This window comes from Melospiza melodia, chromosome 1 (genome assembly GCF_035770615.1).
Source record: "Melospiza melodia melodia isolate bMelMel2 chromosome 1, bMelMel2.pri, whole genome shotgun sequence".
In the NCBI taxonomy this organism is placed as follows: Eukaryota; Metazoa; Chordata; class Aves; order Passeriformes; family Passerellidae; genus Melospiza; species Melospiza melodia.
In genome coordinates, this window is record NC_086194.1 from 17,748,727 (window position 1) to 17,766,064 (window position 17,338).

At 38.4% G+C, this 17,338-nt stretch overlaps 1 protein-coding gene across 1 annotated transcript in view; it reads right to left on the reverse strand.

Moving 5' to 3' along the window:
• GPR158 (G protein-coupled receptor 158) overlaps positions 1 to 17,338 on the reverse strand; it is a 185,918-nt gene that overhangs the window by 85,191 nt on the left and 83,389 nt on the right. The window contains exon 4 of the mRNA XM_063149670.1: positions 14,120 to 14,337. Coding sequence (XP_063005740.1) covers positions 14,120 to 14,337 — 218 coding nt within the window. The remainder of the gene's footprint in view (positions 1 to 14,119; positions 14,338 to 17,338) is intronic.

Below are 17,338 nucleotides of genomic sequence, written 5' to 3' on the forward strand. Positions count from 1 at the left end.
ATTCATATTTATTAAACTGGAAAGTGTATCTACACTCCATGTGTAAGCACATATGGATACAGGACAGAATGACAGAGAAGCAAGGAAATATAGAGAAATATTTGAGGTGATTGGAAAAATTACTATGTAAATTGTCTCAAAAGAAGAGCAATACAAAGTGCAGCTAAAGGTAGATGTGAGGGCAATGTGCTCGCTCTGCAGTGCTCCAGGAGACACTGGTGGCACAGGTCTGGCAGATCCATCCCACTCTGCACATGAGGAAATGGGAGATGTGAGGGGACCTTACAGGACTGTATTCCCAAATCTGTCTCTTACTTCTCTGAAAACCCTTCCTGTTCAAATTATTTTTATTCCTGGTACAGGGGGTTCTTTATTTCTATCAAATTAAAGAATTGAGAAGAGATTTTTGTCAAGTTGAAAATACGTGGTCTGAAATGTTTTATTACCAGTTGCTTCTCTTACTAAAATACACCTTCCCAATAAATAAATTTTTTCCAGTATGACTATATTTTTGTCTTGATTTCCATGAGCTGTTTTTCTAAAGCCCATTGAACCTTTTCCCTCTGTCTTATCCCATATACCTTTTCCCAAACAAAAAGACACTCATCTTTCTAAGTGAAAGAGCTGTGTGGAAAAACTAAATTTCAGGAATTTTATATCAATTAAAGTTTACTTTTAAGAAATAGAATGCACAGATTCTTCTTTCTGTTCCCAAGGCTGAGCAGTAGCAAGATGTTTGGCTCCTCTGTTAAGAAACAGAAGCTGGACTTCCAGCTCCCAGACACTGATATCAGGAGCTGCAGAAAAGAGTGGAATTACATTTCATTGTGGTGGGCAACCTAATACTGCTCACACCTGGAAGAGTACTGGGGACCAAAGAATGGGCATGAAAACAACTGGAAGGAGTCCTCTAAATCCTCAGTTAGTACCCTATAACAGTAGTGCCATAAGTTATTTATTGTCTTGATAATAAATTCAGGGCTGATTAGGATCACTCCCCATGAAAACATAAATGTCAAATTCCTTAACAAGGCTTTGCTTTAATTTTATTATTGTTGGTTGAGGTACAAAATTCAAACAAATCATTCCCAGTTAAGTAAAGGAAAAAAAATTCAAGGGGGAAAAAGTTAAATCTCTTTTGAAAATTTCTCTGTAACATAATAAAGAGAAAATTGTGTCTCCTGCTCAACCTTTGATCACACTAACAAATATTTTTTACCTATTTGAATCATAGCCTCCTAACAGAATAAAGATTTCAAGTAGAGAAATATTCACAGCAAAGACCAATTTTCCAAAATTGGGTAGTGGCAGTTACGGGCTGCCACTTAAATTGTACTGATAAATTGTCAGAATTTTCTGGCATTTGCAGGTTTTGTGTGGTACTCCTAAACCAAATAAATATAATCCTCATGTTCTCTCCTTTCCCTTTCAAGCCTTTGAAAAAGACTTACATGAAGGTCAATTTTTTTTCTATTACTAGTTATAGGTGAGCTCAAACAGAATATAATTATTATATTTACTTTTTACTTGAAAAAAAAGTCAGGAAAAGCAAAGACCATCAATCAAAAAGCAATTTCATTACAAGTACAAAAGATTTCAGGCATCCAAGAAATCCCCAAATATTTAATTTTTCAATTCATGCGGCCCTTGATCCTTTCTGTTATACAAGTAACGAAATCTGTTGAGATAAATCATGATGAAGGGAAGGTGTTCTGCATTTAGAAATATGGGCATTGCTGAATCTAAGTTGCACTACACCACTTACAAGACAAACATTTGAGAAAACAGTATTTGCTGGTGAAAAACCCTCACAATAAAAATGGTTAATGTCCCAGGGACATCTTTTCTTATAAGGGCAGAAATTCCTTCCTTGGGGACATATTGCTTAGATCAAGACACCTGCTTCTCCTCAAATAGTGGTGAATATATACATCAAAGAAAATCAGCAATGAGGTGAATACCTAAGTTCAATTTCAGCCTATCCACAGATTTATGGTTAATTCAAAAGATGAATATGTACAATGACAATCATCAAAAATCTGGATCACCTAAAGTGTCTGTTTCACTAGATTTGCATTCAATTAATACAGAAATTAAATGAAGATCCAAATACATTACTTTCAAGAATAAAGTGCACTCTAATATTGATTAATCACTGAATCACCAAGAGATTAAATTGAATACACAAAAAATCTGATGAAATAGGAAACCAAATTGCAGGAGGCAGGGCTCAGTATGTTCCTCTGTTTAGTTTACAAATAGCTTCAGAATACCTAAACTAAATTTCAGCTTTCTTATGCAACATGGCCTCACCTATTACAGAAGATAAACCACAGCTCAGTAAAATCACCTGTATAAATTGTAGTTCAATCACACAGAAATAAACAATTTATGGTAAAAGGAAAAAAAAATCAACCTGACTGCAAAGTTCAAGATTCATAACATCTCAGAGGAAACAAACTGAAAATGATGTGAGAAGCGTTAGAATAAATCAGATTGAGGTCAAAAAAATTCTCATTATTTTCATAACTTAGAAGGCCAGTTAACTATAGATGAAAATCATTATAATAATTTCAGATCAGTCAAAACCTCATACTTTGGAAGGTTTTTAATCCAACTTCAGTTTATTTTATTCACTTTTACTTCACAAGAGCCAAGTGCTAAACCACTGCAAATGAATACTTTATGATTGCATCTCAGAAATCCTAATCCCAAAAAGGGTGAGATTTTTCAGCTCTTCAGAACTTATTAAGTAATCCTTCATTAAGTTTAGACCACAGAATTTATGTTTCACTGAAATAAAAGCACATTTGTTTTTGAAAGAAATGCTGCTATGCATAACTTAATTATTCTTCCTTCCAATGTTTTGCTGAAAGGCCCAGCCCCAGGGAAGCCTCATGTTAGAGCAGACCCTGCACAAGGAATTAGTGAAAATGGCTGTGCTGTCTGCACAAAGTTAAGACATGGGACAGCATATGGATCACGGCAGATGAGAAGAGCAATGGAACAACAAGGCAGTATCACATTGCAGAACTAGCAATTAGTAGTTAGTCCCAGCCTATCATTATCCCACTCTAAGTTAAATACTTTGTCAGCACTTGAATCTGAAGACATGCCATGGAGAGCAGGGGATGCTCTCAAAAAGCTTACACCAAGCATGAGGAAAGTATGAAGGGAACAAGGGGCGTTTTTTGGAAAAGGTAACAAGGGATGTTTTTTGGAAAAGGTAACAAGGGATGTTTTTTGGAAAAGGTAACAAGATCAGGCTGGGGTTGACACTTCTGCATCAAAGGAATAGCAGACATTTCTTTTCAATTAGGAGACAGAAAAAGGCACATATGGGAGCTGAAAAAACCAGAGATACACAGCGCATGTATGGTGTCAAGAGGGAGATGCAAAGAGGACAGCAGAAAGTGGCAGAGCAGTAAATCATGGGCAGCATCATTTGGAACAGACAGGAGCTGTGACCGCATCTGCCAGCTGAAAGGACATGGCAATAGTCAAGACACAAAACACCAAGCTGAGACAACAAACAGGGCTGCAGACTGACAGCAAACATTTATTAAAAGGGAGCCCAGAAGGAGTTCAGCTCAGAAGGAGTTCAGCTCAGACACAGCCAGAGACACAGAGACCTCCAGAGTTCAAAATGACCTTTGGTAACAAGCAGGTTGCTACAGTAACTATGAAAGGAGTAGCTGGGATGTCCTGGGGGGAAGCAGGAGGAGATCAAGGTTTCTTTTCTGCTATATTGAAGTTGATGAGAAGATGGCAGAGAAAAATGTCATGATTTTATTCCAGACAGGGGGAGGCATGGCTGTGACAAGGAAGGCAACAGCAATGTGACTGTGTTCATAGCACAAAGTTCTAATGAGAAGCTGACAGCATGAGCCTGCTCCTAAAAGCCTTCAACTTTTACCCAAAGAAGCAAAGAAAAGAATGAAGAACAGGAATATTTTTTAGTCTCAGTGATCTCTGTTCAGCCCGTATCACACGATATAGCCAAAATCAACCAAACAACCAAAATATTAAAAACAGCATAAAGTTTCTCTGAACGGTCTACCATAAACTACAAGTTTTGCAGTTACAAATATACAGTAAAAAAATGCAAGACTTTTCCTGGAATAATGTTCAATACAGTTTTATTTCTACTATTTGAAAGTTCTCATGCTACATTTTTTTTCTGGTTTTTTCTTTCCCTGCTTCTTAATTTACATTACTTCTTCCTGCTCTCTGGGAAAGCTTCTAAAAAACCCTATTTTCTCATCTTCATCAGAGCTTCTTCTTAGTTAAATTGGTTTTTCAACATCAAAATGGGGTCTTACTACTAGACCCTTAAAACAAAAAGCAAGGTCTGCTTCAGACATAGGTCTTCTCTTGGAGAGGGAGGCAGGCCAAAGACCTCATGCGAGCCACCAGGGACTTTGCTATTGCTATTGATTGTACAAGGGAGGTTCACAGCAGAATACAACTCCAAGACAAATAGCAGGATAAATAAATAATGTTGCTGTTATTCTGCTGACATGATAGGAAATCTCTTCCCAGGAAATCTGTAAATGCCCATGCAGGAGCCCAAATGAAACTCCAGATAAATGCAACTGTCCTGAAGTTACTGCATCAAAGAATCAGTGGGGAAAGCTTATTACCATGTGACAGGCCATTCAGTCTACTCAGACACTCTATAAGGGCTATAAATATGAGACTTAGCAGGAATCAGAGAGTAACAGACAAGCAAAAATCTGAGCAGTTTGCTCAGTTTAATTGATGACTCTGAAACAACCTTGGAAAAATTATTCTATAAGGTAATAGTTGTCATTGTTGGAAAATATTTGCTGGATTTCAAGCATTCAATTACTTAATTTTTCATAATTTATTTTTAAAGTGAATCAAAGTGTAATAGACTTACAAGAATGTAGGCCTTCAAGGCTGCTACAGCTTTTTCTTTGTTGACAGTGATATCCTTGCCAGCACCCTACACCGAAAGTGCACTACCAGCTCCATTCATTTGAATTTGGGGCTCTGTGCTGCAGAGTTTTGTTGAATACTGGTAGAACAGAAGGTAGCAATGATTCACAGTCCACAGGGTCTTATGCAGCAGAACATTAAGAAAGCAATGGCAAGGAACCTGTTTCAGTGTCAAACTGGAGCAACTGTGTCACAATCCATGGCTGACTGACATCGCTTTGAAGGCAGTACACTCCTTGAAAAACCATGAATGTTTTCCTTAGGGCCCCCTAAGGTGCTGTGCAATTCAACTTTGTAGAGACAAGCACTGGCTTAATATAAAGCTATACAGAGAAGACTGCAGCTTTTGAATCCTTCGAGTTATGGCTGAGTATTGATGAAAAGCCATTTTATGACCTACCTTGTCCATTAGGAGTAGACTCTATCTAGAGCACTTTTTTTTTTGCTTCCTACCATCCTGCTTTTCTCATTAGCTCTTCCTTATAAAGCCTGAACTGAAATCAATGAACATATTTCATATCTAGATCTTTAGTTTCTTCACACTTCAGTTTTCATTAGTTTTCAAAGTGTCTGTAATTTTATTTTTCTATTCACAAGTACTTGATGCCTCTAAACTGTGTATTAAATGCAAATTCATATTCATGTGAAACCTTAGGCCTTATGAAGTGAATACACACACAATACCCTGCAAACACTGCAGCCATGCCTACTGTTTTTGTACTCCAGCAGCCAGGACATCCTCCCTGAGACTCAACTGCTGCTGCAGGCTAATGGCCCCTGCACTTCTTATCTTGCCAATATGGCACTCTTAAGTTACTTATGTGGGAATTAAGAAAGCACAGCACCCCTAAAGGCACATCTAAACCCCACAGAAAAATGGGAAGGGACATGCAAATAAAGGAAATGAGAATTCCACTAAAAACAACAGTTTTGAAAACAACATTGGCAATGTATTTAAACTTGCAGCCTGAAGACTACAATAAATTTCCTGAGAAATCACAAGAAACGAGGTTCTCACTCTAGGACAGGATGAAGAAAGGGTGTCTAATGCACTGCACAGAATGTGTATATGCTGAGTGAACTATCAGGTATGCCCACCAGCACAGCATGTAAAGGCAGCTGCTCCATCTGTGCAAAATCTTCCCTCTATCAAGTTTCTACTTCAGCTGAAATGTCAGAAATTGTTGTCTAGGGAGAAAAAAGCAGAATGTGCACCAAAGATGAAAACCATCCAGGCATAAGCACATCAAGATGCCACTGTGAAGTAAAAAACCAAGGAAAAGGGATTGGCTGATTTACATTAGAAAAAGAGGTATGTTTGCAAAGCCAGTATGCTTTAATATTTAAAGATGTATCACACATCAATAGCCTGTGATTACCTCATTCTGAATTACTGTATCCTATTGCGGCTGCAGTAACGGAGAAAAGACATTCTTGATTTCTCAATATTAGAAAGGGGAACTACAGCATAAATTTGCATGTTGCCTTTCCATCTATGTGCAGTTCTGTGCAGTATTTAAAATTGCACTGCTTAGGGAATATCTTCACAGTTTTGAAATCATATTTAGCAGAACACTTAAATATATTTACACTAAATTAAAAAATGGGGTAGTGGTGGCAGAGTGTATCTAGCCACCCTGAACTCCAAAATGAAAATCTGTATTTGACAGAATAAAAACCATATTAAAACAGTCTGTAGCTCTTATTTGCCACATTGCCCTCAAGAGAGGGAAAATTATTTATTCCTGCTGATGATTAGACATATGGTCCTGTTAATGATTAGACATATATGGTCCTGTTAACTGTATTTACCTTGATTGGTGTTCAAGATGTATATTTTCTTCCTCTCATTAAAATTATTTATATTTCTATGCTTCCATCAGTTCCCTAATGTTCATAAAAGGGGGGCTGGGGAGGGCGGGGGTGGAGAAAACTAGTAAAATAAACCATCATTTAGTTAAAGATTTCCAATATTTGAGATTGGAAATGGTCTTGAACAGGGCAAAGCCCTTCATTCCAATGGGTTCTATTACAGTCCATCATTGTTAATGCCATATGATAACACCTTTCCAAATTATCCTGTTGAACTCTAAGCATTTCTTCTACTATTTTTCAGAGCTGAAAACAACCTCCTCCAAGTGTGCTCACTACTACCAATTTTACCTTGAAATGCTGGATTTACATCCAGAGACGCTGGCCACAGGTGCAGCAGGAAGAGGGAAAGCCCAGACCCCCATGCTCGCTCTCTGTCCCCCTCTTTCCAGACCCTGGCAGCACCACAAGGTGGTGAGATGAGGGCAAAGTAGTTTGGCTTTAGTGCAACCACTTTGAAGCCTTTAGCATTGATCTGAATGAGAATTCCCAGCAAACAAGACCCTTCTGAAAAGGTCTAGCATGAGTCAAGGCTGGCAGCACATTCTCATCTCTCCTCTATCACAAAGCAGCAATTAATGTCTTCCACTCCATGGCTGAGATCAACCTCTGTGTTCTCTGTGCCAGCAGAAGTTCTTGGCATTTCTTAAGGGCACTTACAATTCCTCACAGCAGTTGTAGTCTACCCAAAGCTCCCTGTTTGAGGTGGAAGGCTGCTGTGCAAAGGTCAGTTATTTTCAGCTCTTCTTTCCATTCATTTGAAAAGGCAGCCTTATAACAGATGAGCCTTTTAGGTTCTTTGCAGGTAATGTCCTTCCACAGTCAAGTACTTTAACAAAAACATGATTACAACACAGCTGGTTTTCTCTAAGGCTCTGGTGGATTTCTATCCCTATGTATAGTCTAAAATAAAAAAAAAAATCTGATTTTCATTCATAGTTATTTAAATGTTCAGTTTCTTGCCAGCAGCTTTGCTACCCTTACGCTGTATGTAATCAGTGCTGCAGTTGGTCATTCCCTGTTTGTGCTCTCCCTTGGCCCACACATCACTGCTTGCACAGATGAATTCTACTTTGTTGTTGATGCTTTTTCTTACAAAATCACTGTTCAGCTTCTCATTTTTGAGAATATTTGTTTTAATATGATTTCTGTCCCCATCTAAACAGCTACTTTTGTTACTTAGCCTCATACTTTTTGGACGTGTTTTTTGTAGTGATATTTGCATTATTAAATCAATACTAATGCCACAGCACATAAAGATGTTTGCGAGCATCACCTTGAGCTGTTTTGTTCCTTAATTTTTCAACTTAGAGAATGTTTTGCACCTCTGTATGCAGCCATGAGTAAGGCTGAAAGTTGTTCTGCAAGATCCTCATACTCAAACACTATCAAAGCCTTTGACAACCAAGGGAATAAGAGGAGCCTGTTCCTTTACAGACTCCTCTGTAAGGAGATTCTAAGTCTGTAAAACTCCCCTAAGACACATAACACAAATATCAACAGCACTGAGCCTGCTCCTTGTTTTGCATCCAGAGTCCCTTTCCTTCTCTGACACTGCAGAAGCCTCACCATCTCCCAAGGTCATATTCAGGAAAACCACTCTGTCAGACAAATCAAAATAGAATTTCAACACTTTCACTATTGAGGAAAGATCGCTTTTTCCCAGGCTTCATCACACAATTCCCTCAGTGGCATTAAACTGGTGCTGTCAGCTTTTCTGATGGAATTTCACAAATTTTCATCTCCCTTGAGTTTTTGAGCCTCTTGCACCTTGTGTCAATACCAGGTTCATGGCTTCCAGCTTTCACTACTGATTGGCACAAGGGCTGCCCACAGGAAAGATGTCTTTGAAGTGATCCACACATCTGATTTCCCTTCTGTATTAGCTATGAATAATTTTTCCTCTTTTCTCTTTGCTCGGCACATTTCCCCCATTTGCTCTCCTGCTGAAATGCTTCGCCTTTTCCCACTATAGCAGTAGCATCTCCTCTTTATCTATTATATTTTTCATCTTTTTCTGTGTTTCCCTACAAATCTTTTCACTAGTAGTTTAGCTTCTGCTACTCCTTCTGTGCCTTCTTCCAGATTTTTTTGTGTTCTTATTGTTTTGGAGTTCTTCCTTTTCTTGGCAATGGGCCACCTTTTCTGCCTGTGACTTTCTCCAGTTATGACTCCTGCAGTTAAATAACATTACTGCTAAGCTGATCTCAGGGCTGCTGAGTCACTTTCACCTGTGTTTGACAAAGCCTCAAAAGAATTCCACAGCACTGGTCAGAGCTTTGCCACAGCATCTTTTTGCCATCCCATTCAGCTCTTCTGGCCAATTCCAGCAACTGTTGAAGTCACTATTGTGCACTTATATTTACAGGTTGGCAATGGTCAGACTGGTCAGTGGTACCAGTAGTTTGGATCAACTGAATTTTGGAAAACAAGCTGAATTCTGTTCTGCCACCTATCAAATGTGCAAGTCTACATTAATAACTACAAGGTTTTCAAGAAGAGACGTGAAATATAACTTAATGATGCCTTGCCAAGAGAACAAAAGATATTCTGGTTCAGACTCTAGTGTGCTAGCTCACTTCATGGCCTGCACTGCATTATTAAAGAAGCACACAGTGATCCTTCCTGATCTATCCTCCAAGTTTCCAACAATAAATTATGACCTTGAAGCACCAGATATTTCACCAAAACCACTGTGCTTAAACATCCAAAAATATAGAAACATATATAGAAAGATATATATATATAGAGAGAGAGAGAGAGAGAAATATCCTCCATGATTCCTTCCTATCTGAATTGCTTTATAGTTTGGGATCTGTAACATTCTTTGCCAGTGAGTGACATAAAGCAACTTTAAAAGTTTTGTAATGCAACTACTTCTTTTTTTAAAGACATTTGAGAGAGTCTTTGAACATTTGAGAGATCCCTTGATCCTTAAACCCTCTAGTGATACCCTAAGAAGAATCATGAATAGATATCTATGTTTGCACATCAACATCTCACTACTGTACATGATTTTATACTGTATTTCCTGCTCCGTCTTTTCCTCTGCCACCCCTTGGTTACCTACAAATAGTGCAGCTCACCTAGACCCTTGAGACCAAAACTTTAAGAGCTTTTGGTGGCAGACCTTGTGAGAAGTACTCTCATATCCACATGGTCATAATCCCCCTTCACAGAGCTACAAATACGTTTGTAGGGCATCACATTCTCACAAAAGCCCACTTCCCACATTTGCCCATGGACCCAGAAGTTTTGTTATTTGTTACCATTACTTTGAATTTCCAAGTGTGAAAGTTGGACCTACTGATCTTTAGTTCTTGTCACTATTATAAGGAGTCTTTATAAATACAGATGTCATATTTCCTACCTTCCATTGCTCCTCTACTGCTATTATTGTAAACTTATTACAGAATAAATAGTTTGGCAGTTTTCTGGATAGAAGTCTGAAGAGGATTCTTTAGAGGAACCTTAAGAAGTTCTAGAATATGAGACTTAAAACTTCAGAGATTTGTAGAAGTCCCTCCAAAGAGAAGCCTGGCTTTTAAAAGCCAGTCTCCTGGCTTGCTATAGGCTTTGCCTATTCATTACCATTCATTTTGTCAATATCTGAGTGGGAACTCACAAGCTGGTATTTACCAGGTTCTCTGTAGAGTTTTATTATGGCCTAGGTGAGTAACAATGATCTGTCAAAATGAAAGTTCTATCAGTTTCTATCTATCACATTCTATCTAAAGTTCTATCTATCACATTCTATCAGTAACAGTAATAGTTTGGCAGTAATAGTCAAAAAGGTCTCTGTTCTCATGGCTGTGCTCTGTGGCAGTGCAGGGCTCCAATTTCACCCATGGTTGGGCTTTCAGCAACTGCCCTGGATCTCCCATATATTGCACACTGTTGACAAAACCAGGCTGTGGCAATTTTCCACTCTAAGTACTGCTTGGTCATAAAAAGCACAACCAGTGTGATCTCAATAGCTGAGGTATTTCTTCACTTCCCTAAAATACTTATGATCTCTCTCGTTGATCTTTTTTAAGACAAAAAAATGTCCTGTCACCTCCATCATAAGCTGAAGGATGCTTACGGACCTTTATCATTCTTTTTGTGGATTATTATATATCACTGCCAAGGTGCCTGGGGTGTTTCTTCCCAAGTGCTTTCTGTCGGCAGACCTTAAATTTCAGGCCCTTAGTTTTTTGAAGGCAGTAATTACCAGGAGCCCCCATGAAGCACAAGCATTGAGAAGCCTTCTGCAGTCACTCTTACTAAAGAGGCAGCTTATCCCCTTTACCTTCTGATTTTACTGATCAACAGACAGATCAAAATGTCATGTATCTACTCTCCATTCCTTTCAGCACTGAAATGGCCTTAATTTAACATCTTTTATTTTCAACTCCCATCTTTTGCTCCCTTAAACACTTTAAAGTTTGCTTCTTGATATAGTAGCAGTATGCTGTTCTTTCTGTTAAAATGTTGCATTAAAAACTATTTTTTGCAACCATGTGAATATTGTAGTGCTACACGTGGGAGAGAATCGAAAGAAATGCTGTTCCCTGCCTCCCACACAGCACAATGGAAATGAGCAGTTTAACACAGCAACTTTAATCACAGACATATATACTAACCTAATTGTGGTTTGCTTCACTAACAGCTGGAAATTCTCAAAAGGGCAGAAATTTTGAATATACTTCAATATGTGTTCTTTCATTTTCCTGATTTTACCTCCTTGGACGAGAGTACATAGTAAGCTACTAGTTTTCTTCCTTCACTCCAAATTTCTGTCATTTCCCAATGTAACCAGCAGTTTTCTTATAAAAAATACTCATTGTTCTCAGTATGTTTGCCCTTCATACAACTTCTCATGCCATGGTAAACACACAAGATCTTTTTCATGCTGTACCAAGAAGATAAAAAACACTAAAGGAATATCCAAGAAAAACTCAACTGAATGACATGAAAAGCAATGAAAAATCTATCAGTTTCTATTCCTTGAAAACATCAATCATAATGGAAAGGTTTGTTAATCACCATATTATTTCTTTTGTCTCACGTTTCCTTCCCTTGTCCTTGTGAGATACACATTTAGAGAAATGTTAAATTTCCTGTAAGGTACCAAAACTGTAACTCTGGTTATCCATCTCTGGTCAACTGAATGAAGGGCAATGTCTCAAAGGCATATATTTTATTTCAGGGAAAAAGAATGCTTTGTTTTATGACTGATTCTCACTCATTCATATGACATGACTACCAATGGTAAGAGGGAATCTGGAAAAACAAAAGCACAAACTTTTTCCTAATGACTGAGAAGCACTTCAGAGACAACAAAAGATGTGTATATGCTGCTTTAGTATTGCTTTGGCATTAAAGATTCAGATTCCATGTGTTTCTTTATTCATAGACTACTTTGGAGAACTAACTAACCAACACAAATGTAAAAATGTACTATTCATCACTAGCAGGTTTTGTGAAACATAAGATTTCTGTGTTATGTCTTACTGTAGCAGATATCTCTATCAGAACAAGTGCAAGTGTACAAGTGAAAGAGTGAATACTATTTCTCAACTTGTTTGTGAGAAAATATGAATATTTCCTATAAAACAATCAATATTGTGGTGTGTAAAAAAGAAGTGAAGCCCAGCTTGCAATAGCTGCATATCACTTTCTAAGTCTAGAAATAGTTTTTACTCACAAGAAATGCCTGTCATGATGTTGTTTATGACATTAAAAGTGAGTAACATTAACAGATTAAAACCTCACAAAATCAGAATGAAGTTCTTCTGCGAAGTTAATGTCAAGCAACTAAACAGATGCCTACAACAAACTTTTCAGAACAAAAAAACTTTATTAATACAATTAAGTCTGTAATTTGAATTATTTACTATAATATCATTAAATACAAAGACACTGTCAGACACAGAAGAGATAAAAAAAAGGAATGTTACTGCTTGTTCTGTTATTTCCTGGCAGGATATTAAAATCTTTCAAAATGAGCCATGTATTTGTAACACAGACACTGCAGGATCAGGTAGACTGTGGGATCAAGTGCTCCAAAAACCAAAATGGAAATACTTATCTAGGTATAGAAAGTGGCTGAAGCTATTAATTTCAATAATGTAGCATACTGTGTGCACACCTACGTTTCCCAAATGTAGGTAGTGAATATATGCCATCTTCAGTTAATTTCTTTTAAATAAATTTGAAGTTTCAGAGAATTTTCTGCATTTACTGAGGCAACAGTGGCATTCTGAGATGTTACCAGACTTTCAGTGAGGTAAAAGCAGAAAGTTCATTAGCTTAGTACATAAATGCTGCATCAGCAATTTACAGATTCTCCTTAGTGTGCTCTTGCTGTAGTGCAAAAATAATAATCTTTAACCAGAGAATCACATTTAAACTCTCTAGGAACTAGAATTATTCAGAGAGATTTCTCTTTGCCATAATCATTTTCCAGCTACTCACTCAAATATATTGAAATCAAACATCATTCCCAGTAGTGGTAATGCAGAGACTTTCATGATCCCAAGTTTCTAAAAACCCCATGTCCCTTTATATATGTGCATATTTAACAGGCCCGATTTTCCAAAATTACTTAATAGTTTCCTTGATTTTTGCTGAACATCTATAAATGCAAGCATATTTCACTGGAATACATAAATTGCTCAGCTTTTTTTTTTTCTTCTTCTTCTTCTTTGCCAAAACCACATAAACTATTCAGGAAAACACTCCTGTTTGGAAATCCCATCCTCCCCTTGAGCTGCGCTTCTTGCCTGAGAAACTGTCACAGACATATTTTCTGAAAAATATTTTTGCTAGGATATTTCTCCTGAGAAGCTGAGAGGCCTCAGAAACAAAATGTCAACAATAACTATCTGCTGCTGTGGAATGCAACAGGTGCATCTTTGATTGGTCTCATGTGGTTGTTTTTAATTAATGGCCAATCACAGTCCAGCTGTCTCGGACTCTCTGGTCAGTAACAAGATTTTATTATCATTCTTTCTTTTCTATTCCTTGTTAGCCTTCTGATGAAATCCTTTCTTCTATTCTTTTAGTATAGTTTTAATATATCATTTTCTGTTAGTATAATATATATAATAAAATAATAAATCTTAAATAATAAATCAGCCTTCTGAAACATGGAGCCAAGATTCTCGTCTCTTCCCTCATCCTGGGACCCCTGCAAACACCACCACAAGGGACCCTCAAAATGGGAAGCTGTAGAGCCACGATGAACGAGCGTGCCCCGCACAGCGAGGAGGAGGACACGAAACAGAACCCGGGGCTTTACCTTGGCCTTGCGGAAATGGTAGACCACCAGCATGCTGATGAAGTCCAGCAGCATGCAGAGCGTCTGGAAGGAGATGATGGCCAGCCGCAGATACTTGTCCTCCTGTGCATAGCAGGGAGTGTCATCCGTGCAGAAAGAGCATCCTTCTCTGCAGGGCAGGCAGGTGTAGACTTCCTCTGACAGTTCACCACCAGAAAAGCGATTTTCTGCGTCCTTTCCTGAAAGTGTCAGAAGCACAAGGGGAAACACCTTTAGTTGTAGGGGATGGGGAGTTCATCACCAGTCCTCTGCCGGGCTTCCTTTCCCTCCCATGCTTTCTCAATAGGTTACAAAATAGCTCGCCCAGTGCTGCTTTTCTCACTGAACCATCCTTTGTAACATTCAGAAAACGCAGACCAATGAGGGAAAGTGAGCTTTTTAAACATCAAATGCTTTCCTGTTACATTTAAAGTGGGCTAAATTGGCACGGGAAATTCTATGAAGAATTTTGAATGGGGAAAAAAATTACATGAAATATCTGGGAATAGGGAATGGATTTTACACAGACGGATGAAGGGCAGACCCATTAACTACCTAATGTTCATAGTGCAAGTTCAGATCTCATTTCAGATTGTTCCTCAATTTTATAAAAATGCTATTGAGTGAATGAATGAGCTTCAAATTAGATGAAAACCTTCTTAATTAACATTTACTCAACAGGCTGTTGCATGATTGCACTACTCCGTCCCCACAGCAAAACCAGTGCACTTAGTCTAAGTATAGTTTTCCATTGTTCACAGAAGCACACCTAGACACACCTATTTTGTCTAGGAAAATCAATTACTCTTGAACTGACATCTCATCCATCAATGTGAACTCATCAAGAGCACACACAGAAGGATTCCTAATTTTTCTGATCTATGACACTTGCCCATAAACCCTTGTAAGGCTGCTTACTCTACAGGCCATGAATAGAATTAAAAGGTGACAGAGAAATGGGGGGGAGAAAAAGAATATTGTTAAATAAAAGGAAAAAAAATTTGTTGAAAATGTTTGTTACAGGCAAGACAGCCTTAGGAGCTCACAGAAAAAACAAAATGTGGCTGAAGCCAAATCAATGGTTGTGTTATAATGTGTGATAACTCCTCTCACTTTTTACAGTTCTACAGAACTGCTTCAATTGCTTTGATAAAAATTCTCCTTCTCTGTCAGGGAAAGTAGTAAATCATGCATTGCTGAGTCCTTCAAGAGATATCCTATCCCACCTATGCTGCACATACACATGGGCTTATGCAACTCTTTCCAGAATTTTAGCTTGAGGCAATTGCAGCAGAAGGTTTTCTACAAGGGTAATAACTTCTTGCTTTCTCAAATCCGTGTCCAAATGTGCATGAACACACATGTGCTGCCCGGCAGAGCCTGGGAAAGAGACAGAGGCCACACTCCTTGTCCTCAGCGTAGCATGCTTCCCTCCCACATCCCAGAGTGAGGAGAGAACAGGATGATATTTCTCATGCAGTTCGTGAATTTCCCCTTGGAGCTTTATTCTGAACTAAGATGTCAGAAACCTGAATATAGAAGAGTAGTGCTGACTCATGTTGCAAGTCAGTTTTCTAGACACAGAGTCAGCAAGAAGAGATCTTGTGCTTTTTTGACCCAGACTGCGTGAAGTAGGAATGCAAATCTTGGAAAATACCCATGCTTGGGCATACCAAGCAGATGGAGAACCTCTAAGGAACATTAATGTTGAGGATATTCTAAAACTGGAAATTCTCTTCAGAGCCCACACCCATGGACCTCAGCCCATCATCATTCCAAGAGCTTTAGCAGAAACCACTTTCTCCAAATCTAACATCAGATCCCTGCTTTCTTAATTACAGACAGAGCAACAGACCCACACTGTCCTCTGCCAGAGACAGAAGTCACAGTCTCCCACATCTCAATTCCATATCCAAACCAAGAGTGCATTCCCTACTGTCCAAGTTTTCAAATTCATTTCTTCAACGTTTAAGGTCAAGTCACCTTTTCCATCAAGTATCTGTTCCTTTATAATTTCTATAGTTACCCTTCAATTAGCCCATCTCTTTAAAAACTCACATTTCTGAGCCCCGTAAGCCACTTGTTAATATATTTTGATTGTGTCAACTAAATAAATTATTTGCAGTATAAAAACTTATGCACAGAAAAATATAGTTCAAGACCCAAAGCTATGAGACCACTTGTCCCAAATATGATATGAATATGTCTTGATAATTTAGCATGATTCTAAACTTGATGCACTTACTTTATTTCTGAAATGTTGAACCTTGAATGTCATTGCAAATACAGTATATTCCATTTTATCAAGCAGTTTCTTATCAGAATCATATGTGGGAGTGTCTTCATGTGGACGCTCATCACACACAACAGGGATAACAGTAAATAAACAGTTGCATGTTGAAGTGAATATCCCACAGATATGACTTTATAACAAACAGAAAACTTTTGTTTAGCTGTGCCTGGTGCCATGTTTAGAGACTGGGGTGGGCTGCACAGGGAGGTGCTGGAGTCGCCATCCCTGGAGGAGTTTAAGGAAAGCCTGGATGTGGCACTCGGTGCCATGGTCTAGCCTATGGCAGTGTTTGGTCTTGGGTGGACACAAAGATCTCAGAGGGCTTTTCCAATCTATTGTCTATGTGGTATGGTGTGTTGTATACAAAGGAAGATCACTGATGCACATCTTCTGCACTGGCTGCACTGCCAGCCAGGACTGATTTTTCAGTATCTTTTGACAATCAGATGGAGGTGGAGGTGTCTGAGGAGCAATTGGATGTGGCACTCAGTGCTCTGGTCTGGTTAGCAAGGTGGGGATTGCTCACAGGTTGTACCTGGTGATCTTAGAGGTCTTTTCCAAACTACTGGATTCCGTGATGCCATGTGATTGCCCCTTATAGCTAATAAAAAAAGATTAAAAAAATTGGATCTACAATAAATTTCCCATAACGCAATGAGGAACAATTAACAATTCCTGTGTGTTTGGAGTTTTTTTACTTTTTTCCTTCTTGACACAAAGAAATAACTTTTTTTATCAGCCCTTCTGATATATATTACTGGGGAAGAACTGTTCATTATATATACCACTGACATGGATCTTGTCCACCCACACCCTTGCCATGACTGTATTTCTCAGGGTACAGCTGCCCAATGCATAGCTGAACATTTCTGCCCTTTTTGTCTGCTCCTGTCCTCTCACCAGAGTCA